Below are 25,075 nucleotides of genomic sequence, written 5' to 3' on the forward strand. Positions count from 1 at the left end.
AGGGAGCTCCCTCCTATCACGTCCTTACAGAAACAGTGGGCTGTGTTCTGTTGGTTGTGAGGGAACGCATCTAAACTGGGCTTTTGTGTCTCTTAGCAGTTGGTCCTTATCTGAGATCTGTCTTGAATTCACTGAAACGCAAACTGCACTTTGGCATAAAAAGATTAAAAACAAAAGCAAACAATCAAAGCACTATGTAGCTATCAGCATACGGTAATTGGATCTAAATCAATTAAACGTCAGAGAACTTCGGGGTTTTTTTTAATCCTGTTTGGGTCCTTTTTTTGTTTTTCTTTTTTTTTTTTTGTTTTTTATTTTTTGTTTTTTTAAACAAATGAGCTGAAACTGCCTTTTTATAACGGAGCACAATCCCTGTAGAAATCCAAGGGGTCTCTCAGTATATTTTCGATATTTTGTGTAAAAAAGAGAAAGACAAAATAAAAAATAAAGTGTTGTATTTTATATATAATAGAACATTTCAATATGGTAATATGTCACTAATATATTTATTTACTAATATATTTATCCATTTTTGCCAGGTCTGAAAGTGTTTTGTTACATACAGAACAATATCTATATGAAACAAGTGCCATCACAGATGTACCAGCCTGGTTTCATTCCAATTATATACAAATAAATTATTTTGAAATAAGATCTCTGAAGCTTTGTGTGGGCTTTTATTCCTGAAAAAATGGCTTTTGTACAGAATCTAAAATGAAGGAAATGAGAAAGATACCAGACACCAATCCACATTAGTCTGGTGCTAAAGGAGTGTTGGAAGTTGTACAATCCAGTAGTAGATAAGTTGTATTTACATATAATTACATTTTGGGTATCTTAACTCTTTTGTTACTGTGTGAGCTCATCACTACACTGAGTATAATGGTGTCAAAATGAATTACCTGCGGGGACATTGTTTTACCAGAGATCACAAAAAATACTAGGGAGACTGCACATTGCATTTCTTCCTAGTCCAGGTGAACTGTTCCAGTTGCAATGTAAAATGTTGACCTAAGGAGGTTCAGTAATGGAACTTTCAATTTAAAATGCAGGGGCATAAGTTTCAGTGTAAAAGAGAGAGGTTGAAATCATGGGCTAATACAGTATCTTTGGTTCCATTTTGAACATGATGTTTTTGAAGGTTTTCTTCTCAATCATCTCACACTCCGCTAGTTATTTCTGTGTGGGTGGGCTGTGACGTTGATTTGGATGCAAACCCCCGTCTTGTAAACTCTGAAAAACTATGGAAAACTTCTCTAATGAGTGGAAACAAACAGTTTTTTAATAGCACAGAATTGTATTTCAATTGATTTGTTTTGCCCATTGTTCCAAGACCATCACAATCCAGTCAGGGTTTAACAGAGGATGAGCAGTGTAGTGTTCTTTCCATCTCCTGGAGGCAATGCATAGTAATCATGCACTGAGAAGAGGATATTTTATCATTCGTTGTTTGTTAAAATATGAATGGGAAGAGTCAGCAAAACACACAATCAGTGCAGTTCAATTGTGTCTCGTGTTCTCCTGTTAATGTGACCCAGTAGAAGTGCATGGTTTTGGTGCAGTCTCAGGAGAAGCCTTTACACAGATGGATAAGCTTCAGTGACACAGAGGTAGGTTTAACCAGATGAACGATCAAAGCAAACTGTAGTTTAGAGATTCCGGTAAAATGTTGCGAACAGTTCAAGAATCTTCTCACAGCCTATTTCTGTTCAAGGTTTGACTGCACTGGCATGCTTCCATTTTGAGCTGATTTCCAGTTTGAGGCACATAGCACATATTAACGAATATTAAAATTGACTGCGCTTTAGGAGAGTGTTGTCACAATAATGGTGTGCTAGACAAGAGCCTGCACTGGCTCTGAGGTTTTCCTGGTACTTGCACACCATTATAGCCTTCACTTAATATCACTCACAAACAGTAATGAAAGCAGGGTAAGAGGTGACTCAAAAGAGTGGGGAGATGTTGCTTTAACTAATTATACCAATGCATACTGTATTCAGTTTATTATTGTTGGCATACAATTTGAACTGGTCGGGGGTAGCAGCATGCGCTAGTAAAAAGCCTTGGGTTGGGCCTCTGAGGTCAACACGGTGAGATTGCCCCTGGCATCTTGGTCCTTCTCTATGGCTTCAAATAGAGACTTGAAGTTTCCAGCCCCGAAGCCCTGAAAAGGGGACAGACAATTACTCTAAATTATGCTGTTTTTTTTTTTTTTTTTAATTTCATTTGGCATATCACTTACCCAAAACAGTGGAATGTCTCATGTATTTTACAGGAGCATGTTCTGACAGGAAAACTTTACAACACTGCACCGGTATCAGGAAAAAAACTGCCTATGGCAATTTGTCTTTTTACCAAAGTCCTGAAAGATTTATGGGACATTTTACAACTTTGTTCCGTTGTTTTCATATTAGCGAGAGAGGAGGAAACAAGTGTTAAAATGCTTGGTGGTAAATGCCTGATGGATTTGGATGGAATGCCCAGAATGGAGCTTGGTGGGTTGGCCTGAGCAGAGAGGTTTTACATGACTGGCAGATACATCTGATGTCACTGATGCTGTCTAAGTGACTGTATTGGTATTTATTCGAACTGGCTTCAGAACTCAATAAACAGCCTAATGAATAGTGTCTTTCTAAACCCTGACTATAAGGTTGCATTATTTCCAGTGAAGCGATTTATGACAAAAGTACTTTGAATTACTCTTCTTTCGGTCATCATCATTTCAGCCTTGCCATAGTCATGCAAGGGCAAGGTGCAATTAAAGTATTGCTGATGACTAAAGTGAGTATGTGGGTAAGTATGACTTCTGGACCACTGTACAGCATACTCACGAAGTGGTTGTGTCGTTGAATGACTTCCAAGAAGAGGGTAGGGCGGTCCTGCACAGGTTTGGTGAAGATCTGGAGTAGGTAGCCCTTGTCATCAAAATCCACCAGGATTTTCAGTTCCTGAATTCAGATGGACAAGTCTTTGAGCGTGAAAGTGCACTGGTCTGCAAGTCTAGTATAGTAACTCTGGGTAGCCAGTGTAAGGTAACAAAGTGGTAGAGAGTTGCTAAAAACAGTATAAAAGTTTGTAACTTAAATCTGTTACATGCAACTATTCAGACACTTTTTTTTGCTGAAGTTAAAAATAAACAGTGACCTTAGAAGAGTTCGAAGAGGGACGGGGCAAAGTTACTGACTAATTCAGAATGTTTCCTTTGGTATGAATAATATAAAATGTCCCCAAAAGCATGAGTAATCCAAAATGGCACTTCTGGTATTTTGCCCACCTGCAGTTTATCAAGGTCCTCCTTCACTTTGATCTTGGCTGACTTGAGTTTCTCTCGCAAGGTGTCATAGTAAGTGTCTGGAGCACTCAAGAAGTCCATTCCACGAGCTCTGAGATTGATAATCTGGGAGGGACAAAGACAGGGTCATGAGATCCAATTCATTCTATGACAAACCTGGAGTAATAAGCTATTAATAGGGTCACTGAGCTTGGTATAGGCAGAGGTGCTGTCAAACATCAATAATACAACACCTTGTATGTCAATTGCACTAAAACATTGCTATTATTGTTTGGGTCTGAAATATTTCAAGTTCCTTTAATGTTTAAATATTCCATTAATGTAGTTCCATGTAATGTAAAAAAAACTTCAACCTTTCCAAGTTTGATTGGCATGGTGTGCCTAAAAACACTTTCTGAGTTTTTGATGGTGTCATATGCTTTTTTCTAGCTTCCTTTAACATGGCAAACTCACAGCTTGGATGATGTTTGAGGTATTGAGAGCAATGTGCTGTACACCAGGGCCACCATTGTAGTCCACGTACTCCTATATGGACAGGAGATAACAAAATCCATTCATGTGCACACTCAAAAGCACAACCGAACTGTGGATAAACACCTTCTTTATACTCGATTCATACCTAGTAGCCTCTATAATACTCAGCAGAAACAAGTCAGTAATTCTCATGGATGAAGTGTTTGTTCTCGGCACCTATTTCCACAACAGAAGATGCAGGGATGCAGCTTGATTATATGGATGGATCTGCTTTTGGTGCAAAGAATAAGTCTTTGGGTCAGAGCCGCACCTGGATCTGTGACTTCCTCTTCCCTGGCGCGGGCTCATTGATGGGCATCTTTATGGTCTCCTCGTAGTTGGTGACCACAATGGACCGCAAGGCGCTGTACTGCGTGTGGATCTGCTTGTCGTCTATGGACCAGAAGCGGTGGAATATCAGGCACTTCTGATACCTGGAGGGACGGAAGACCATCAGCATTCAGGAGAGGGGCCTCACCTCACCTCCTCTAACTGAGGGTGTTTTCCTTCATGTCTTTGCAAAACGCTGAAGCTTTTGATGCCATGGAGGATGTGGATCTGCCTTTGTTCAGCACAAGCACTATCAGCTGGGTGCTCACTGACCCGGCTTTGTTTGTTGAATGGTTCGTTGGTGCTAGATGCAACACGGCCACTTAGCTTGCATACCCAGGAGGATGTCTCAGACAACACAGATTCATGCCCTTTCTTCATGATTCTGAGAGAGTTTATGGCACTGAGAGACTAAAATTTTGCTACATTTCTTTATGGAAATATAAATTCCAGGGTAAGTGCTTAGTTGAATGTACCCAGCTTTTTAAAATGAGCCTTACAAAGTCCAAATAATTGACTTGCTTGGTAAATACAACTAAGCAGTTTCCCTGGATTTAATTTTGAAACACTTTCCAATGCATTTCAGACATTGACTTTTTCCAAAAAAAAAAAAAGTGAAATTAGTTTAAATCTTGTTTAAAAATGTGTAGATTTGTAAGACTATCTATTTGTAAATAGACTTTGTAAGATAATCTACAGATACTTTTTTGAAGAAAACCCTTTTAATGTACTGTAACTTAGGATGCTTTAGGACAGTGATTTTTGCCTTTCCTCTGTCACCTGCAAATGAAAGAAGGGATATTTTTCACCTCTGTCGGCCTCGTACGTGAGACCTGCATGACCCTTACCAGTCCGATACTGGCACCATCTTGTCGTCTGGCTGGTTTCCCACAATGTGATCAATGAAACTCAGACAGCCTGGCGGCCTGGGGGAAAAACATCATGTGAACAGAGTCTCTGATGAGTGTGTGTGTGTGTGTGAGGGGGGAGAGAGGAGAGAGACTTCTCACAGTTAGTTACTCAAATCCTCTGTAACTCTATTTGACAGAGCTTTATAAATATTTTGGAGTAGCTCGAACTCTAATGGAGGACTGCAAAATGCGCTGTCTGGTTTTAGTGCTGCTTCCTTTGAGTGTTACAACAGATCACATACTGTAATCATGTTGATAGCGTATGCATAATTATGTTACTCCATCATGTTTATGTACTATTGTTCTATTAGCAGTTTTACAAGCAAATGTCCGTGTATGGAAAAGAGGATGGTGCTGGAAGAAGGATCCTGGAGAGCAAGGGCACTCACAGTTTGGGTAGCAAAGGGTCCTTGAAGAGTGGCGCTCTGTATCCTGGCAGAAACAGTCCCTTGTAGGGACCCAGGTACTCAATAAATGTGTGTGTTGTGTCTCCATACTAGAACAGGGAAGCAGAACATGTTTTAGTTCAGGTGAATTGTAGCAGTAGGTGACTCAAACAGACATGCAAACGTAGCTTGCCTCTAACTGTAGGGTCTGATTAAAGTCTGCTCCTTTCATAAAGATTTAGCTGAATGCTTTTTTTGTGGAGATTGATTGCACAGCAATGCGCACAGGCTTACAAAGCCAGTGACTCATAGTTGCCTTATCTGAGCTGATTTAATGTATGGCTGTTCTTTGTGAGTAAGGGTACAAATATGTAAAGCAAGTCAAATGAGTTCACTTGCAGTTGTCAGACACAACAGTGCCAAGAGAGCACAAATACTACAGCTGGTCAGGGTGTTGGTGCAGTAGGGATTACAAGCTATTTACCATGAACGCCTCATGGGCTTTCATACTATGGGACTGTCAAAGAATGCTGTGCCTTCAGCAGGTGAAAGCTAATCTTCTGTCATTATTCACAGTAGAATGTTTGCAGGTCTGCGCGTGCGAGCGTGCGAGCGAGCGAGCGTGCGTATGTGCATGCATGCTTGTGTGTGTGTCTGTGTGTGTCTGTGTGCGTGTGCATGCGCACACCCCAGTACATTCATCTCCCCGACTCTCTGTTGACTCACAGTTTGCACAATAGCGTACTTCACTTTGCCATATTCATCCTGTTCCACCCAGGGCTCTCTGACGATCACAGCGCCTCGTTCTTTAGCTTTCTAAAAAACAAGAAAAAAACAGTTTGAAATCTTTTTTTTTCAGTCACATACTCTGTGTGTGAGAACAGTTGCATATAAATTCAATGAAAGATCCCATACATTCTTGTATGTGGCTTGTGCGCCCCCTTGTGGTAAAATAAAAGAACGAGAGAGGGAGAGCTCTTCGCTCGTGCACTAAGAGCCTCCATCAAAGGGCCACTTATCGGTCGGCCTACTGCAGCTCTCACAGAAGACTGCAGCCCGCTGGCAGCCACCACAGCCCCTGTTCGCCACTTAGACGTTTCACCCTGTTGAATTTGGATGGCAAGCCTGCTTCAGTCAGCACTGAAGCCGTGGGCAAACAGAGCGGCTCTTTGCATGTCTCTCCCACCTCCAGGCAGAGGGAGGGCTCCTATCTCCCTGCTGGTTAAAGGATAACTTCTCCCCATGGAGCTCAACCAAAGCCTGGTTTGTTCAGCTCGCTGGCTGGCCTCAGATGATCTCGCCATTAGAACCCCCCTGTTGCCTATGCCAAGGAGTACTCAGCCCTGTCTTACAGATTTTCTAGTTCTCTATTCCTTCTCTAACCTTTCTCTGTTCTCACTATTCTCTAAACTTGAACACACGGTCACCTGCAAAGTTTCTGGGTAGTAATGACTGATCATAATTCAGGGTCTGGAAAAACAAACAACACAACAGAAGCATTTCTGGCTGTTGGCCTGGGTTTCCAACCCCTGGCCTGTGCTGTTAGAGCACTTCTCTGGCAAACGCACACCTCAGGCTGGCACGTACTGAGAAAGTTCATGCTTTGAACTCTGGACCTGTGAGGCCGGGCTGGGATACTCAACAGAGCTCCTGTGGCCCAATTGCTTCTGTTTAAATCAGGCTACAACAATATGCATAAGGTATAAATCTTTGCACTTTATACATTGCTCTTGTTGGGGGCATCTCAACAAAATTCAACAAAATGAATAACATGTCAGTGTCGACCTGTCCCTGGGCTCCACCTTGTGGTGACTGTTGGCCCGAACATGGAATATCACTTCTGGATGTATGATAAAATGCCTTAAAACAAAGCGACCTTCATGGCTTACCACATACCCCTGAATTACACATCTGTTTGAAGACAGTTCACCAGAATCTATTGTTTCCCACAACAAAAAGGTCATTTACCTTCACTAAGAAGTCACAGTCTTCCACTTGGAATGCTATGTCCTTGACGCTGTCTCCATGTTTCACTAAGTGCTCCCCAATTTCTGTACAAGAAACACAATATTATGAAAAATTTACGACGACGAGAAATCACTTCTCGTTGTTCTGTAAGAAAGAGCTGGCTGTGAAGGAGCCATGTTAAATGTGATTATTTCATAAAGGACAAACTGTGCTCAACCTTCATTTCCAGGATTCAGGGCAGACTCAAAAACAAACAATATCTGGGAAGGAGGAAAAAAAAATCAGATTAATACCATTATTCACCGTTGTACATCATATATAACAAAATGTTGTTGTTTTATTTGTAAGAGGGAGAGTTTTCATTCATTTAACTTTCTCGACACATTTGAAAGCATTGAAAACGATACCGGCTCAGGCAAGTTCTTAAAGGTAGGAGGAAAAGGTATTAAAAGGATAGCATGTTGGATCTGAAAAGATTTCGGTTGGGTGTACCAAGCATTTACAATTCGACATTTTAAAGCCCCGTGACTATATGTGCACGTGTGCATGCTAGCTATAATCCAACACTTCCTAAAGGTTTAATAAAGGGTTTTCGAGGAGGAAAGATTATTAACCGCATGGCTTTGTACTGTATTTGTGAAAGTGTAACATAGGGGAATAGACGTTTAAGCAGATTAAACATGTCATGCAGCAAACCTCATCAAGAGCATCGTACAACAACGTGACCAAGCTAAAATTCTAGAGCAAGGCATAACAATGCGCGCGCGCCCTCGGGTCGATGTGCATCAGTGCAGAAGAGTGGACGATTCACGGGGCTGCGGCGAGCGGCGAAGGGAATGAATTCCAGACCTTATCCTGTCGGATGACATGGGACACCACTTCACGACTGCCAGTCTCCAGACCCTTGTAGGCTAGTGGCTCAAAGCCCATCTTGTCACAGTAGAATACAGCCGCCTATGAACAGAGAAGATCGCTGGTCTTTTTGGGGCTGCGCTGATCAGGGTGGCTTTGTTCGAAGACTGAATAAAGCAAACGATTCGATTTCCAAGTTTCATGAAGTTGAAATTAATGATCAAAAGTCTGATACGATACCATGTCTCGTCAAAGATAGGAAGGACCACTGAAAACTTCTTTTTAAAAATCGTTCTTAAACTGACAATGTGAGAGCTTGAATGCAAAGTGTGGTCGGTGACATGGTTTCAGGTACTGCGACTGCAAAGGTTAGAGTGAATATATTACGTCTGGTGTATGGAAATTCATACCAACATGTATAGCTCAAATATTTGCAGAAAGTACAACAAACTACCTGGAAATCAAACTACGCTGGCTATATGCTTCTCATCTTTGACCTAGTTATGCCCACACATAGTAACTGAGATACATAAGCAAGAACAGCAATGCTTTGCGTAAGTATTTTCAGGCTGTCCGACTTCATGGAGACAGTGACAACTAGTGTTTATCACAAAAATGTCAGAATTAATTAGACTGGTTTTATATCCCACATGACAATCATGTCATATAAAGCTGTTTTTATATTTGGCTCATTTTTCATATGTCTCAAAGCATTTCTGGTAAACGGATGTCCTATGGACACCATCCTATGCCTGCAGTGCTATCTGCAGGCCACTGTGTTGAATGAACCAGCCTCATTACTGACATGCACATCACGTTCACCAGGAAAATGCACAATTTTGTTTGACAAGTTTTGTTTGACACGTTGTTCGACAAGGTTTTCCTCACATCGTAACATTTTATACAAATTCCTTTGTGATCTCCACATTATCACCCCAAATATATTATTTTGGGGCAATTTCCAGAATTTCTTATTTTTGGAGTTTGCGTACTTGTAAAGGGATCTTAAATCATCTTAAATCTTAAATCATGAAGGCATTTTCCTGGGTATTGAGAACACCACGTTATCAAATTTCATGATGCTAACGTCAATAAGGGAAGGGTGAACGACCCGAGTGGTGCTCATCGGCAAACGCAATGGTTCACTCAGGCAAGGACCTGGCATGTTGGTGTAAAAATCCTACCACCGAAAACGGATGAAATGCCTTTCAATTGTATGTGAGCTAGCTTTACATTTTGTTAAATTCTTATCTGTTATCCATGAATGCGCTTATGTTCATACATATTGCGCCCACATGCTAAATTGTACTGTGGAATGAATGACAGGTTACACACTCTCACCTGTTTTGCGTTGCCAACCCAGAAGGTGACATGATGGAATTTAACAAAGCGCCCCCTCTCTGGCTAAAAGGAAATATGAAGAAAATGATCTGTTAATTCTCCTCCATGCTCAAATGAAGTAATAATTTTTACAAATTCTTGTCAATGTTAAAGTGTTTTTCTAGTTTTTTTGTTGCGTGTGAGGGTTAATGGCAAACACATTATATCAAAGAATAAACTTGCATGATGAAGACGAAGATGACAGATAGTGGTTTTAAGGATAAAAGGCACCTAGTATAGTTCATGCAAGTGTAGCTTTCCCAATGGAAAATGCTGGGGCAACATTACCATTTACCAAGACATTCAGTCAATTATTGTAGTTCAGCAGCATTATTGTAATATTACAGACAAATGATGAACTTGACGAACTATGCATGCGATTGGAAATGAACAATAATTATGGTTGCACCTTTTCTCCTTTGTCAGTGTAAGAAGTCTAGAATGGGAAAAAAAATGATGTTATCTTTGAGAAACACATGAAGGAAATTCTACTGAATTTCACAGATAAAGAGAAAAAAACGTGACACAATTCAATAAAATACGATGGATCAAAAGCAAAATTTGAATTATATTTCTTGGGCAATTGATTTTTGTGAAAATATCCATTTCTAGCCCATGTTCAGCAACGTAACTCCATGTACGGCACTATGTCTGTAGGAAAATAGGATTCACGTCACTACGATCCAGTTTACAACAAGGGTTCCAAGTAAGCACTGTGTCCTAATAGCAGGTGCCTCCTGTGTATCATTAGTCTTACAGGTGTTGAAGCAGACGTTTCATTAAATAGAATACCAAATCCACAGATATTATAGTCCTCATATGCAATATAAACAGCCGAATTTCTGCTCAGGAGTGTGTCCAAATTAACACTCAGAATGATAGCTACCAGTGGACTGTCAACTGGTGACTCATGGACAGCTCATCACCACTACCTGCTTGCTCTCTTCTGGATAGGAACCATAACTGTGAAGTTGTTATTCACAGTCCTTCAGCAGCTCCAATATATATCAGACAAATGTAAAAATAGATTATGTACTATAACAAGGATACAATTTTATGACAATGTATCATTTTCCTTTAATAACCTGTGACATTTCTTCCAGCAGTTATTGCTCCTCAGCTTGTCTTAACCCAGAATTGTAACTCACATATGAATCTACTGTTTTACCTTACAGTAGCTTTTGATATTTGATATCACATTGGTTAAAGTAGTTAATGAGGATCCAGCATTGTCATTTGTCTGATGAGGACCAGCATTACTGGACTTACCATGTTGCGTTTCTCAGCAAACGCCGGTGACTGGAATGAGAACCAAGAACGCTCGCTAACCTCCTGGACCCACAGATAAGTACGACCAGAGGGCCCTGATGATTGGTCTCTGGGATGACACCCCCTTTCCACCTCTTCGTCCACAGCGATGCGGTCCGGTGGCTCTGTGCTCTCTGTGCACTGAGAGATGTTTGCCAAGTGTTGTCATACCTCTCGTCAGATATCGATCTTCTTTTCTCTTCTCTTTTACAGGATTGTGAGGTAACCACAATGTAACCAGGTCCATGATCGGTAGAGAGACTACAGCAAGCTGCTGCTCTTCTCATATCACAGTTAAATAGTACTGCCAGAGTGAAGAAAAATTATACATTAAGCAATGGCTGTGTTATCCTTAGAGATACTTTAATCAGCTCCCAACTGGAAAAACAACTGTGACAAGCTCAGTAAAAAAGTATACATTTAAGTGTGACAGCATCAACTTCCTATTTTATACACACCAAGAGAAATCATGACATGTTGAGTGCTTGCACATATTTTAGTGTAATGTAACACACTTAAAGCAAGTGTGTGTACATTCACTCACCCATCTTGCCTCTGTGTACCATTATGTCTCTCTAAACATTTTTACAGACAGGTCATAGTCAAAGGCATGCTTTTTGATTGTCAGACACAGTTCATCAGCTACAGACTCATCTACAGCTATTGCTGAAGACAAGTTAATACACTTTGTCTCCTCTAGAGAGAGACACTGCTTCACCTGTTATGTGCACTAAGGGGGTAAGGGCGTATAATCAACCCCCTTTTTCCTTCAGTTTGTGTAGTAAAGCTGAGCAAGTATTCATTATTTATTCTTACACGACATCACAAGCAGTCATTGTAATTAAGGAAAATATTAAGAATTGAAAAAATATATATTTTTACTCAGAATAAGTTTTATTACTAGAATGCTGAGAAATTTAATGGTCCTCTTTACAACTCTGTTCTATTTGGAGTCTGGAAACATGGAGCTGGGAGAAGATATATGTTGTTGTCTTTGCAAACTATGCACACTCCTCTTTGATTGGTGTAAACTCCCTATGTGTCAAGTTTGCACCAATAATAGATGATTGCGCGTCATCTGCAAAGATAAAAGCAACAGCCTGAGGACACTTCTCTTCCATTATTGCAGACAATAAGTCACACCAGCAAGGAAATGTAATGTGAGTTAAAGGTTTTTTTTTAAATCAGCTGACTTTCACAACATGTGCACTTTCATTAGCTTCAAGACGGCCAATAGTGTCCCTAGACACAGGTTTGACTGGAAAATTTCGATATCTTTCCACATCATGATGATCACATAAAGTCACTCAGTTGTGTGCCTATGATGTAAGGGATCAGTTCCACATCACTACTATGGTGTACAAAACATTATATGGCATTTCAAAATCACCCTAAAATGTGCCTGTCACAGCATAAAAGAATACTGAATATGGTGGCAATAATTGTCTTTCCCTTGAGGTTTATGCATACCAGAATGTGTTTAAAGTAATCCATTAGAACTCTTTTCTGGCCAAGACACAGATTAACCTCTTAAATTCCATCTTCCCATCTGTTACCTCTTGACTTTCTTTTTTTATGGAGCTAAAGTTCATATTGATCTGACACTGCTCCTCCTGCCTGTAGTAAATAATCAAATCCAAGTCTCCATTGTGGTTTTCCTTCAACTTTTAGGTGTTGCCCAATGTTTTGTTGACAGTTACTAAGTGGGCCAAAAAGATGGGCTACTGAAGTGGGACAGTGGGTGGTGCGTTTCAAGGCCTGCAATGAAAGGTCACAGCCTTGTCACATACCTAAAAGAGAGGTGAGGGGTTGTATGACTGATGGCTGATGTGACAGACCATTTGAGGTCAGCCCAGAAGATTAAAGTGAGTGCCAGCAACAGAAATAGCCCCAGCCCTTAACTACAAAGCTGTAAACACTACAAATGGAAAGAATACAATCTGTACCACATGTAAAACACTCACAACTCTGTAATTCCACCCTAATGTGCTAAAGAAAAGATTGACTGGCAGTTTTCTTCTTTCAGTTTTACTTTATGAAAAACACCTGACTACTTTATGTTGGTATCACATGACAAGCACACAGTGAAGACTTTTTTTTTGTAAATTGTGCAACCGGTTACTGTAAGGACATGTTACATCCCTGATAGAACAGCCTACAACTTCACTGGAGGTAAGTCCAAAATATACACCTGAATGCAATAATACCAACATCATAAATGTATATTTTTATATTCTATAGGCTACTGTTTTCTTTACTTTTTTGAAAGGTTCCATGTTGCCCTAGTGTTTGTACTCTACTGAATGGTATTATAGCCCTTAGATGGCTGAGAAAGTATTGATTTAGACTGCTTTAGACATCTTGCAGTCTGTTTATGAATCAATTGTCATGTGAATGAATAAACAATGTTAAAAAAGTAAACCTATTAATATAACTGAATTAATGAAAAACTCTGTGGTGTTCACCACCAGGACACTCACAGGAAATCAGATTCATTTTGCATAATTGCTTATGAGTTGAAGTGTAAATGAAATATGTGGTCTATTAGCAACAAGCCAGGGCACAAAGACCCAAGACAGAAGGCTTCTCACAACAAATGGTCTGGGGTGTGGGAGGATATCGCTCACTGATCTCTCACTAATGGCATTTAATTGCACAACTCATGCACGACCACCCATGACCCAAGAAGTGATCAATGATGGCTGTAATTGTACAGATAATTACCAATCCTGGGTGAGCGAGAAGAGTTTGCTCCCAGTTGGCTGAGTATATCCATGTGTATAGTCATCGTCTACTATTACAAATGATGTGCCCTGGAACAAATTATTATTATTATTATTATTATTATTGTTGTTGTTGTTGTTGTTGCTGTTGTTATTGTTATAGCTGTTGTGGTCATATTTATTATAATATAGTTGCTTAGTATAGCAAATCGGCTCCTTGCGCATGGTTTGAAATGCACTTTAAAATGTAATTACAGCTAATCGCTTGCGTGAGGCAACTCTGACTGTTTTATAGAAGTCTCCTAAAAAGACATGTTGTAACTCATGCGGTTGCCTAGTAATTAATGGGAGTGAATTCCCTCATATGATTTATTTAATATAAATTTGGGGGGAAATCCCTTTATTGAAAAATAGCGTCTCATTTTTACATGCGCCTCTGCATGTGACCGTCCGGTGCCGCGCTGTGATTTTCTATTGGCTTTCACTTTTTGCCACTTGGTTGGCTCTCCAATAATATCACTTATACTTGGTCTTCGTCCGCCTCTGTGCTGTCGTTTGATTGGCTTACCCGTGGGTGTGTGCGCGCCATTCAGACCTCTTCTCGCGTGTGCTACAAACTACCTGTTGTCATTTATCATTGGTTGCACTGACCTAGCCTGTGACGTTATTGTTCTAAATGCTGCGATTGTATTGGTGAAGTGTATTTGTCTATCTGTTCGGGATTGGTTCCTGCATAGGTCATCGCTCTTGAATGCGGAAGTGGTGTAGTATACTGAGTCACCGTTGTATCAGCTGATTGTTTCTGAGTGAGTAACTCGATTGTATTTTCTTAAAAATGTCTTTCTTTGTTCACTATCATTTCCCACGTATTTTTTTAAATTGTATCAAGAGTCCTGCAAATTATGTTTAAATATTGCATGATATCTGTTGGTAATGTCTAAGATTTTTTTTAAGATGCATGTGTTTCACCCATTGCAACTGTTTGCCATTCACTGTAGCTAGCCAGCTAGCTGTAGCTGTTGATGGCTGTTCCGCTGTTAGCTATCTAGCTAGCTAGCATTTCAACAGGGAACACCCATAATGATTCGATAGCAAACCGTCAGTTACTTTGATTGTTTTGCCCCTACTCTAGATATACAGAGTAATAAACTATTTTATGTTAGCTAACTAGACTAGAAATGATTCTGTAGCTATATGATTTTGACAGTCGGCGTCCATAATTTAAAAAAACCGGTTGACATCATCTTGCAAACTACTACTAGCATCAAAGGTATCTAGCGGTGATTACCTTGCATTCTGTCTGGCTAGAAAACTATCTTTATAAAGGAGGGAAAACAGATTTTTTCCCTCAAAACACTGCCATACATGTCGCTTTCTAGCCAGACTAGCTATCCTAGTTCCCAAATCTTGACAACAGGATAGTTAGGTTTGCTGTCTCCTGACTAGAGAGCCATTCTGTTAACGAGCCAAGGCGCGATTTTCCCAACATTGCTAGATAATGACTACAGGTTTGCAAGAAACATGTCGTTGATGTGAGTGACACAGTTTAGCTGTAGCCAGCTAGCTTATTAGCCTGCTATCTCGCTGATGCACTGTCATTTAAAGACTGTTAACTGTAGTGCAAATTTCTCGGGTGTAGGTGGGCGGGATACTGACGTTGATTTCTCCAAGTTCTTTGCCAAATAATGCCTTTGTCTCTGGTCAACCGTTTGGCAGCTGCAGGAGTGACCGGCTTGGCCAAACAGTCTAACTACGAAATTCGTCATTCTTTTCAGTCGGGATTCAGTCGAGCTATTTAGTAAATATGTTTTTACTTGCAGTGTATCTCAAAAGGCCCACACAATGCACTGGGTCCAGTATTCTTGAGTTTTCTGGAAATACAGGTCTGCGGTAGATGGCTAGCTAGCATTTGGAGACATTTGACAAGTAATAACTAGATAGCATAGTTATGCATATACTACAAATACAATTATTTGGTTTATTTGAGTCGAGCTAACAGTCACGATAACGACATACACATGCCGAAACAAACTCCAGTGAACAGTTAAATATTTGCCCAGGTTGTGCACCTTACATTGGGTGTCATGTAAGGATCGTGCTGCCGATTTTCAGAGAGCTAAGCCGATTCCTCATCTACATCAGCTAGCATGTCAAAAGTTGAAGCTGCCCCCGCGTGTCCCATTTAATGAGACGGTTGGTGGCGTTGCCATTGCGTCACTTGTCACTTGTCCCCTGCAAGATCTGCAGCAAGCCCAGTGCCAGCTGAAATGTGTAGCTGATTCTCCTCAGGTCAAGCCTTTCTGTAACATTGACTAGTTACAAGAGTGTTCACAAGCATGGGATCCCGTAGACTGCGTCTTTGCATTTAAGCGTGTCACAAGATGAAACCCATTCTGAGGTCCAGAGGCACAGCATGCAGCTATTGCATTTATGATTGCGTGCATGGCATTTGGCTGGCTACAGTGAGCTCACTGCCTTCCCACATTTAAAACTCCTGCTTGGTCACTAGTGTATTTCTGCTCCCAAGAACAAGGGGAATTAACTGATGAGGCCTTTAAGTCTACATCTTAGTGTGCTCTGTAGAGTCTGCTCTTTACCAAGGTGTCTGTTTTTGAAACTGCAAAATCCATGCAAAATGCAAAATGTTGGGGGATAAGGCTGATTTGGAATGAGATTACTTTTGACTTATGCTGCCCCCCAAACACACGCAGTTTTTTTTTTTTTTTTACTGCTCCTCTCATGTTTTAAAATGCTTCATTAATAAATTCACTATTTTAAAGGTAGTCATCTTCCAAAGGCACAAGCCCAGTAACATCACATAACAAAAGGGATTTTGTGAGGATTTAAGCTTTACTTTTGATATTTTACTAAAGCTAATGTCATCTTACAATTATAGGAACTCACAATTCATTTTGAGTTTGAGGCATTAATGTTTGGAGTTATAATGAGTTTTACATTTATACCACACGTTTGTCAAATTTCTCGTGTAATATTTATTGTATATTCTAATATTCTATTCTAATTTTCTTCTGAGATATGTAAAGTTTAAGTTGTTAACATTGCTGTTTGGGTTTTAAATGCTTGTATATGACCAAAATTGTTGTTCTTTTGACAATATTATTACTGTGTATGAATTGTTTTGTTCATATTTAGTGGTGAGTAATACATTGATATAGACCTACAGAAACTGTGTAGAACATCTGTCAAGGGTCAAAGCACTGCAGATGGAGAGTAACCAACAACTTCTGTCCAGAACACAGTGTCTTCACATGAACACAGTAGACTGATTTCATGATGACAGATGTAGTTTTATCCATAAAGGATGGACAAATTGGCACAGAGCCCAAAGGCTCCCATTGTCTTTCACTGATTTATTTATTTCCAAGGGAGTTGCAGAGTGAGTGTCTGGATTGAGGCGGGGAGAGTGTGCTTCACTTTGAAATGTGCAATAGCTCAGGGGCTCTCATTGACAAGTCTGTCAGAGGTGATCCTTCCCCCTGTTTGGAGAAGGATTCTACCCCTAGAGTGAAGCAAGATCTATTTTTCTCCACATTGTTCATAGTTTGTACGACTCCAAGTTGGTACAAGCCAGGCAGTAAACTTTACATTCTTGGCATTGTGTTATCTCTCATCTCAGAGTGGTATGGAAAAAAAAAAAACATGAGCGATATTTCTGAGATAGTTCCTCCTTGTCTGCAATTGGTGTGGTAAAAAACTTTTTCCAAAACATTTGTCAAGCCGACTTTGGGCTATGTTTTGCTGTACAAATGCAAACCAATGGATTTCACTGCCAAAAATCTTTTTTTTTTTTTTTGAAAAATTTCCAGTTAAATAAAAATAAATGGAAGTAATCTCAAGCAAATTTTAATCTCAAGTTTTAAAGGGAAAGATTTTGAAGACCAGTGTGTAATTTGTAAACGTATTGATACGTTAAATTGAAGGAAGACTTACTGGTGGTTTCACTGACCCCGGCACTTATCTAAAGACTAAGCTCTGGTTAAATTAGATAATCCAGTCTGGTCTGTTTGCTAATTTTAGTCTGTGAAAGTTGCCCTCCGAAACTGCAAATTACATAACATCAGTGTTGCCTGGGCCACAGAATTGCTTTAAACGTAAAAACATTTGGTGAGTGTTCAGCATATTATATTCAGTGTCAGATCAGGAAAAAAATGTTTTTCATGAGGATGTCAAGTGTTTTTGCTCAATAAAGCATTTGTCTTTCCAGATTTTATTGCAGGTAAGAATTTAAGTTCAGGTGAGAATATGACATTTCCTCAAGAGCAAATTAGAAGGATTTTCTCACCTCTTCCTCTATAATTTTACTGAATTTTACAGTGTCATGTCATATCATTGTCAGAAGGATGAAATTTACAGGGGAGTTATCCCCACTTTTTGCTTTCCTATGTCAGTTTTGGTGTGGGTGGGAAGGAGGTATGGCGCAGTCCAGTCACGTGCACTGCATACTTCATGATTATGTCTGAAAATATGACCTAATCTGTATCAAAGGGCATTTTAAGACAATAATCGGAAGGAGTAAGCACTAATTGTTGTATTAGTCATCACGGGCCAGCTTTGAATGGTTCCGCTATCTGTACCTTTTTACGGTGTATTGGTACCAACAGAAAACCATACTGCTCATATATCTGGTGCCAGATAAGGATGAACTACCTAACTGCTAACACATGCTTGTTATCACAGGTGAACTTTGAGACAGTCTTGTTTGGTCGTAGGAGTGGAAAGTGCTGCAGAGTGGTTGTAAACAATGGAGAATCTGAAGCTTCTTAGCCGCGCTGTGATGGCTAGGCTAAACCAAAACATCTGCTGTACAGTTTTTTTTTTCGAATGCTGTCACCTTGCATGCGTTTGTCCTATTGCCATTATTGTTGCGAAGTGATATCACTAGGCTTGGTAGCTACGGTAGCCCGGGTGCTCAAAAGCATATCCAGCTGCACAAGGAATGTATCTGGTAAATGAAACTCCCCCTTTACAGAGAAAAAAGAAGTGAAAATATCAGGCTGACCCCAAGGTCCCCAGCTGTTTGGTCGTTTTTCTTTTTCTTTCCGACCTGGTTACCTCGTGTGGAAAGTGTGGGCGACAAACTTGTATGCCAATGCCAGTTTCTCGCTCAGTAACACAATACCCCCAATTCAACAGGCCTTTTCGAAATGGTGTGTGCTTTTAAAAGTCAGTTGTAAACTGTAAATCATAGTTTCAAAACCAAAGTCAGTCCATGAAACGTAGTGGCAGTTCATAACTTTGCCAAACACTTCTTTGCTCGCTCTCGTTGGCTTTGGCAGATAGCATTTTCCTTCTGCTGGGCATATTTTCCAGTTTTTTTCTCTTATGCCTTGAGCTGAGTGACTCAGTCTCTCTAAAGAGAAGTTAAAGCAAATAAATTCCCCAATTGCCCGTGTTTGCCACTCACTGGAAATTTTTGGAAATGTAGAAATTTTTTCAAATGCTGTTTTAATAGGTAACATTGCGGTGTGGGGGCACTACAGACCTTTGCTTGATTTGCCCAGAAAGAAAGTGGCCAATAGAGGAGAGCGTATGTTTGCTGTGGTTGTTATTTGTTCACAGGTTGCCATGAGTCATTCAGAGCAACCACATCAGTCATGTTTCAGTGTGTGATTTGTCATTCTCAAAACATTGTCATTTTTGTACATAATTTGTGAACCCCTGTCACTTTTCCCCTTTCTCCCTCTGCTGTTTTGCTGGAAAGCTTTTGAAAGACCACCAGAGACGATTTTGATAGCCGGCTCTCTACAGTTGAGTCCCTGATTTATGGGTTTATGATCATGTCTGCTGCCAGTGATTGCACTATAGATTAATGTGCATCACTACAGATTAATGTGTATAAGGTCTGTACTTGCTTTCTCTTTCTTTGGGAAAGGAGAGGCCTTGTGCCCTGTCTCAGTTTGCTTTGTGAGTTTGAAATAAAGTGGCCCTACCTGAAGCTTGACAGCTTTCACTTTGCAATCTGTTTTGCTGGTGTGATACACTAGATTGATTCCTGAGACACAGTGTCGTTTCAATGCAGTAAATCAAGCCATACCAGAATGCACATGAAGACCATGTGAGTTGTGATCTGAATTCTTTATACATCTGTGGATGGCTGTCCCCTTTAACATTTATGCACAGAGAGCGTAATTTCTGTTACTGATACTGGTGCTTCTGTTCCTAACTGTTCAGCGTCTCTTATACAGCCAGTTGATTGAAGTTGTTGACCGATATCTCCAGAAGTCTCAGCATTTCTGAGTGGGAAAGTTGGTAACCAATTTTGTTTCCCAAAAATGATGAGCCTTTTCTCTTTCACTTATTGTTGCTCTCCTGCTTGCTTTTCCAGTTTTGTGATTTTTGACACAAACAAGTCCCTTACCAGCCATCAACAGATATGAGTCTTCTGTAACCCCCCCTTTGCCGTGTTCTAACCATGTGCTGTGGGGACAATTAAGTTGGAGCGTTCATTTTTCTAGAATTATGGAGTTATCATACAGAAATAAATAATATGTAAGTCTAAACAGGTTAAAGTGCTACCTGCTCACTTGAACAGTTAAGCCCAGCTAACAACACAGTGTCCATCTTGTTAGCAACAAGTGATCCTCAGGAAGCCTGCCATAAAAAGAATTCTTTTTTTTTTTTTCCTTTTTTGGAGGTTTGTCAATAATAAGTCACAAACATCCTGTTCCTCAAAACCAAGTTATGAAAGAAGGTTTCTGTTCAGGATGGTGAAGCTGAAAGTGGAACTGAAACAATCACAGCCAGTGAGGCTTACCCACCTCCGGCCCAGAATTCCCCCTTCCATTAGTCCTGTGACAGCATGGAATAGGCAGGTGCTTTTCTGTGAGTCTGTTTTCTCCCCACGATGGAACACGATGGGCATGTTCCATCCATTGTTGCAGCAATTGTTTGCAGTGGTTTTAAAGCTCTGAAATAGATGGTGTTTTTTGGAGTCAGTTAAATAATTCTGTATTACGTTAACCTCTCAAGGTACCATTTCTTACTGTAGACAAGAGTTAAGTTGCTCTTGATATTTGTAAATATTAAAAGCAAAGACAAAGACCCAACTAGAAACATTTTTTTATCATTCTGGTATGAGACTTTATTCATTATGAACTCTTGAAATGTAGCTTAGTCATTACCTTGGAGAATGTTATTTTGAAGTGTATGTGCCCATTAATTAATTATTAATTATGTTTGTACATTCAGTCTCTCAATGGCAAAGTTGAAAATGGTTTTAAACACAAAAGTGGTTTCCGGTCTCTAGCACATCCAATTATGCTAGGATTTTACACTTCCAAAATCATATCGATTTCTAAGTCACAATATCAAAGGTCCGTGTCATGGGCTTCTGAGAGATTTGTGCCACTTGTGTTTAGATTTTTATGAAATACCTGTTCTTTTCACTCTACCACAACACTCTACTCTTTGTCAGTCTGAAAGACCAAACATCGAAGTTAGAGGCTAGTTAGGATGAAAAAGGATGAGAATTTAGAGGCTTCTAATATATATTTTTTAAATAAGTTATTTTATTACTTGATTTGCATTTACACTTCTCTTTGGAGGAATCTATCCTTTTATCTTTGAAAATGCAGAAAGATTCACTCATTTTGATCTCATGGAACATGTAGATACCAACCAAGAATCGTCAGCATGAGCTTGTTAGCATGGGGCTATTTGAAGAGCTGCTCTATTCTTGTAGTTCTGATGAATCGCTGTCTGGTCTAGGTACAGCACAGTTTACATGGATTATCACAGGCCTTCCCAAACACACTTTTCTTTCATTGCAGCCATATACAGTGCATCCGACTCCCACTGAAATGCCGAAATTCACTGGATGTGTGTTTTTCCCCTGCTGGTTCGGTCCCACGGCTTCACTGTGAAGCACAGGGCAGACGGAGTAAACATCGACTCAAATGGACGGCTGTCAGGATAATTGCAGGACAGCGCTGTGTCACACATACTGCTATTACACGGTACTGGTGGGTGAAGCCCAGATAAGATCTGACATGCATGAACCTGCTTACAACTGTAGAAGGTGTGGTGAAGGAATGCCTGTACAGATTGTCGGAAGATTGCTTTGCCTGTGTGTAATTGCTTGAAATTCCACACATCGACCTAAGACGAACCATGCTCTTTTCCATGTTTTGCATTTGGCTTCCTTCAGTCGGTATGAAGTATTGGCCCCTCAGACGATTCAAAATTGTCTAAAAAAAAAAAAGCTGTGACCAAGATATAGGCCTGCAGAGTCATGCGCTTGTGGGCAGAAACTTCTCACACCCCCTCTAGTGTGTGACAGAGGAACGATTACTGCTAAAACTTCATAGGAGTAATTGAAATGTGTCATGTTTTCTCCCACTTTCAGGGATGAGGGTGAGTTCTTTCCAGGGTAGCCTGGACAGATCTGTAGCGCATTGTACCACACCGTACCTCGTATTGCACGTCGGACAAGCACTGTTGATGCAATTTCAAATAAGTTATTGAGCTCTCGCTGGTGTAGATTATATATAAACTGTAGTTGTGCCCTAGCAAAGCTTGCCTGTCAGCCAAAAGGAACCTGGCATGGTGTCAAATCAACGTCATGGCCTGGATTTTAACAAGAGCTGGCTCGGGGAAGGAGGAAGCTCGAGCTGCGAAAGCAGAGGAGTAGCACTTCATTTCAGCGCGACGCAAAACCCTTTAACACTCTGCAGCCAGTTTAACTGCTTAAGATACTCCTGCAGTAGGTAAGTGATTCTGATAGCTAAGTAACACTGCGGGCAGATTTTTCAGAGTTCCTGGCGTTTTCTTTTACAAGTTTACCGTGCGCTTGGGGGGGTGTGTCAGGAGACGGGGGGTTGAAGTATGAGGCAGCAAGGGCTACTGGAAAAGCCCAAGCTAATGCATTCACCAGATCTGAATCTGTCCCCTACTAGTCTTTGTAGGGTAATCTGCTGTAGTCAAACAGCTGAAAGCAGACCAGGGTATGTTGCTCTGCTGTTTTTTTTTTTTTTTTTCTTTTTTTTTGTGCGTGTTCGTCTTGTTTTCTGTTCACACTTTTTACAAGTTCCACGGCTCAATTCAGCTTGGGCAGCCAGGACTGCTTCCAATCCCACAGACTGGGTAAAATATGCAAATGAAAAAAGCAGAAAATTAAATGGCGCTTTACTCCGTGGCTGAATCTGGCCGAGCGCTGCATGAGCGATAAAGTTTGGACAAGCGACTGCAGGGGGAAATGCATATGCAAGCATAAATGGGTGGACTCTTCCTGTACCTCTGTCGCGCCTTTGACATGAATAATTGTTATTGTATAGTTTCTGTATTTGTATTTATCAGTTTTTTTGACATTCATATCATCTGTATTTACACTCCTGTGTAAATTAAAGGTCTGTATACTGCCAGCAAAATGTGAACTGGCTGAAACACGGTATCAAAACTTGGCCACCTAGGCTTGCGGCTATGAATAACATGAAAGATAGAGCATTGCCTTACAGGCAGCTGCAAACAGTGGTGATATATTATTGGCAGATCCTTTCCATCAAGCACGTTACTGGTTGGCCAATAGCACAAGCTGATCCTATTCAACCTGTTTTTTTTTCTTTCTTCAAAGAAGACACTACACATTAAAGTGCAGGTCCAAAATTATGGTTAATCAGTGACCATTGTTGTAGGAATACCCTTTTGTGCAGCCTTGTTAAGGATGTGTGCTCTGTTTAGTTTTTTACTGTTTTAGTGCTTGACAGTATGTGCAAATATTAACCTTTGGGGAGTAATGCAGTGTATTGAATTGGCATTTGCAGTGTATTGAATTGGCTTCATCCAAGATGTCAGTACCGGTGCCTTGTTCCTCGCCCATTTCAGTATTTTTGCCACAATAAATACTGCTAATAGTGAGTCGACTGTAACCACCCCCCGTCACACACACACACACACACAAGCATGGAGAGCTTTTTGGATGGCGCTATAGAGTGTAATGAGATGAGCCATTAACTTTATGGTTGTTACTTTGAACTGCTACAGCAATGTGAGAACTTTGATGGAAAAGAATGGTGAGATCAAAATGCAGCATTGCAATTCACTCCCTTCTTGCTTCTGCTGATTAGGGCCTGTGTTGCAGAGGAGCTGAAACATGCTCCTTCTAGCAAAGCTTCTCTCATAGAACAAACACTCTTCCATCTTTTGTATGGCCAGGAAGCTCTGGGGATGCCATGAATTTCTAGGAAAGTTCAGTCATTTCCTATCCATTGCTGCTGCTGTTGAGATACTTTTATGGACTATTGTACCGTTGAGGAAGATGCACGGCATTTACAACAGCACGACCCGCTGGTTGTCCGTTTACCTTTATCCAGTCGGGCTACGCCTTTCCATCGAGGTTTTATTACGTCGACTTCAGACAGATTAGCGCTGTGTAGTATTAGCTCAGTTGCACAAGATTACACAGGTTACACCTGGTTGATGCCCACTGTCTTCTGGCGTTGTCGCAAACGGCGTGTTGGAGCAAGTACGCCCACAAAATCAGATTAAAGCTCGCTGGAGTAAACTAGTTCGTAAATCGGGGCGTGGATTTGGACAGTTCAGTTTACCCTTCTTGTCTTCTTCTTTCTTTCTGCGTTATTTGGCACCTTATCTAAATGTTGTTACTTTCATTCATGCTAGTGTATTGTATGAGCCGTTCGCTGTAAAGCAAAGTACATAAGGAAGGTTCTGAAATGATTTTTCGGCTTAATCTAACGTTACATGACTACTCTTGGAAATAAATCTTACATCGGAAAGTATTAAACAGACGAATTAATGTTCCCTTACTTTTGTGTCGCTAAGTATGAGGTTGGGATACAATGGCAGACCCTTCGACCCCTTTCGGCGACGAGTGTGAGCGGCCAAGAAGAAAGGGAAACCATTGTTTGTTGAGGCTCATCTTGTGTGACAGAGTTTGATTGAGGAAGGCACGCAGCGTGGTGATTGACGGTGGAGGGCAGTCACGTAGAGCACGCCTTACACACAGCGCTGCTCCTCAGGCGCGGCGTGCGTGTTGAGTTTCTGAATGACGGAGACAAACTTTCACTTCGTTCTAAACTTTTTATAGACGATTGCTCGGAAACGCAGAAAGTCACGGTTTGCATGTTCGGAACACAGCTTACTCAAGAAAATTCTCAGGAGCCGTGCAGGCGACGGCAGCGAGCACGGGACCTGCAACAGGTAGACTTCCCACTGTTTTGCACGGACGATTGTTTAGCTGCAGATATGTACATGTATCACTAAACAAAACGGATTCATTCGCCCGTGTTTTAAGTTTTTGTGCCTGATGTGTACAGCTCTTGATCCTTGTTTCTTTTTTACAATGTCAAGAAATGTGAAACCTTCTTACACCGGTACCGTATGTTTTCATGCCTTTCGCAAGATGAAGGGGAGTTTCATGTATTGTAGATACTGTTT

The 25,075-nt window shown here is 40.6% G+C and overlaps 2 protein-coding genes across 4 annotated transcripts in view; one reads left to right on the top strand and one right to left on the bottom strand.

Annotated features, from left to right (window-relative positions):
- Positions 1–1,651: 1,651 nt before the first annotated feature.
- hpda (4-hydroxyphenylpyruvate dioxygenase a) lies at positions 1,652–10,973 on the bottom strand. The gene is made up of 14 exons (XM_036525769.1): positions 10,902–10,973; positions 10,042–10,068; positions 9,594–9,656; positions 8,250–8,354; positions 7,618–7,660; positions 7,401–7,483; positions 6,159–6,248; positions 5,436–5,542; positions 4,984–5,061; positions 4,077–4,239; positions 3,746–3,817; positions 3,275–3,397; positions 2,832–2,948; positions 1,652–2,164 (listed from the first exon to the last, which is right to left on the bottom strand). Exons 1-14 carry the CDS (start codon positions 10,902–10,904, stop codon positions 2,051–2,053), a joined length of 1,188 nt encoding a protein of 395 aa, XP_036381662.1. The 5' UTR covers positions 10,905–10,973; the 3' UTR covers positions 1,652–2,050.
- Positions 10,974–14,435: 3,462 nt separating this feature from the next.
- The window catches only part of mtmr4 (myotubularin related protein 4), a 67,184-nt gene continuing 56,544 nt past the window's right edge, over positions 14,436–25,075 (top strand). Inside the window, exon 1 of one of the 3 annotated variants that reach the window (XM_036523262.1) lies at positions 14,436–14,469. The gene's annotated coding sequence lies outside the window, so the exon portion shown is untranslated. Of the gene's footprint in view, positions 14,470–22,274; positions 22,390–24,679; positions 24,839–25,075 lie in introns of those variants that run through there. The other 2 variants (XM_036523261.1, XM_036523260.1) reach the window with 2 other exon arrangements.

Source organism: Megalops cyprinoides, chromosome 3 (assembly GCF_013368585.1).
Source record: "Megalops cyprinoides isolate fMegCyp1 chromosome 3, fMegCyp1.pri, whole genome shotgun sequence".
NCBI classification, from domain to species: domain Eukaryota; kingdom Metazoa; phylum Chordata; class Actinopteri; order Elopiformes; family Megalopidae; genus Megalops; species Megalops cyprinoides.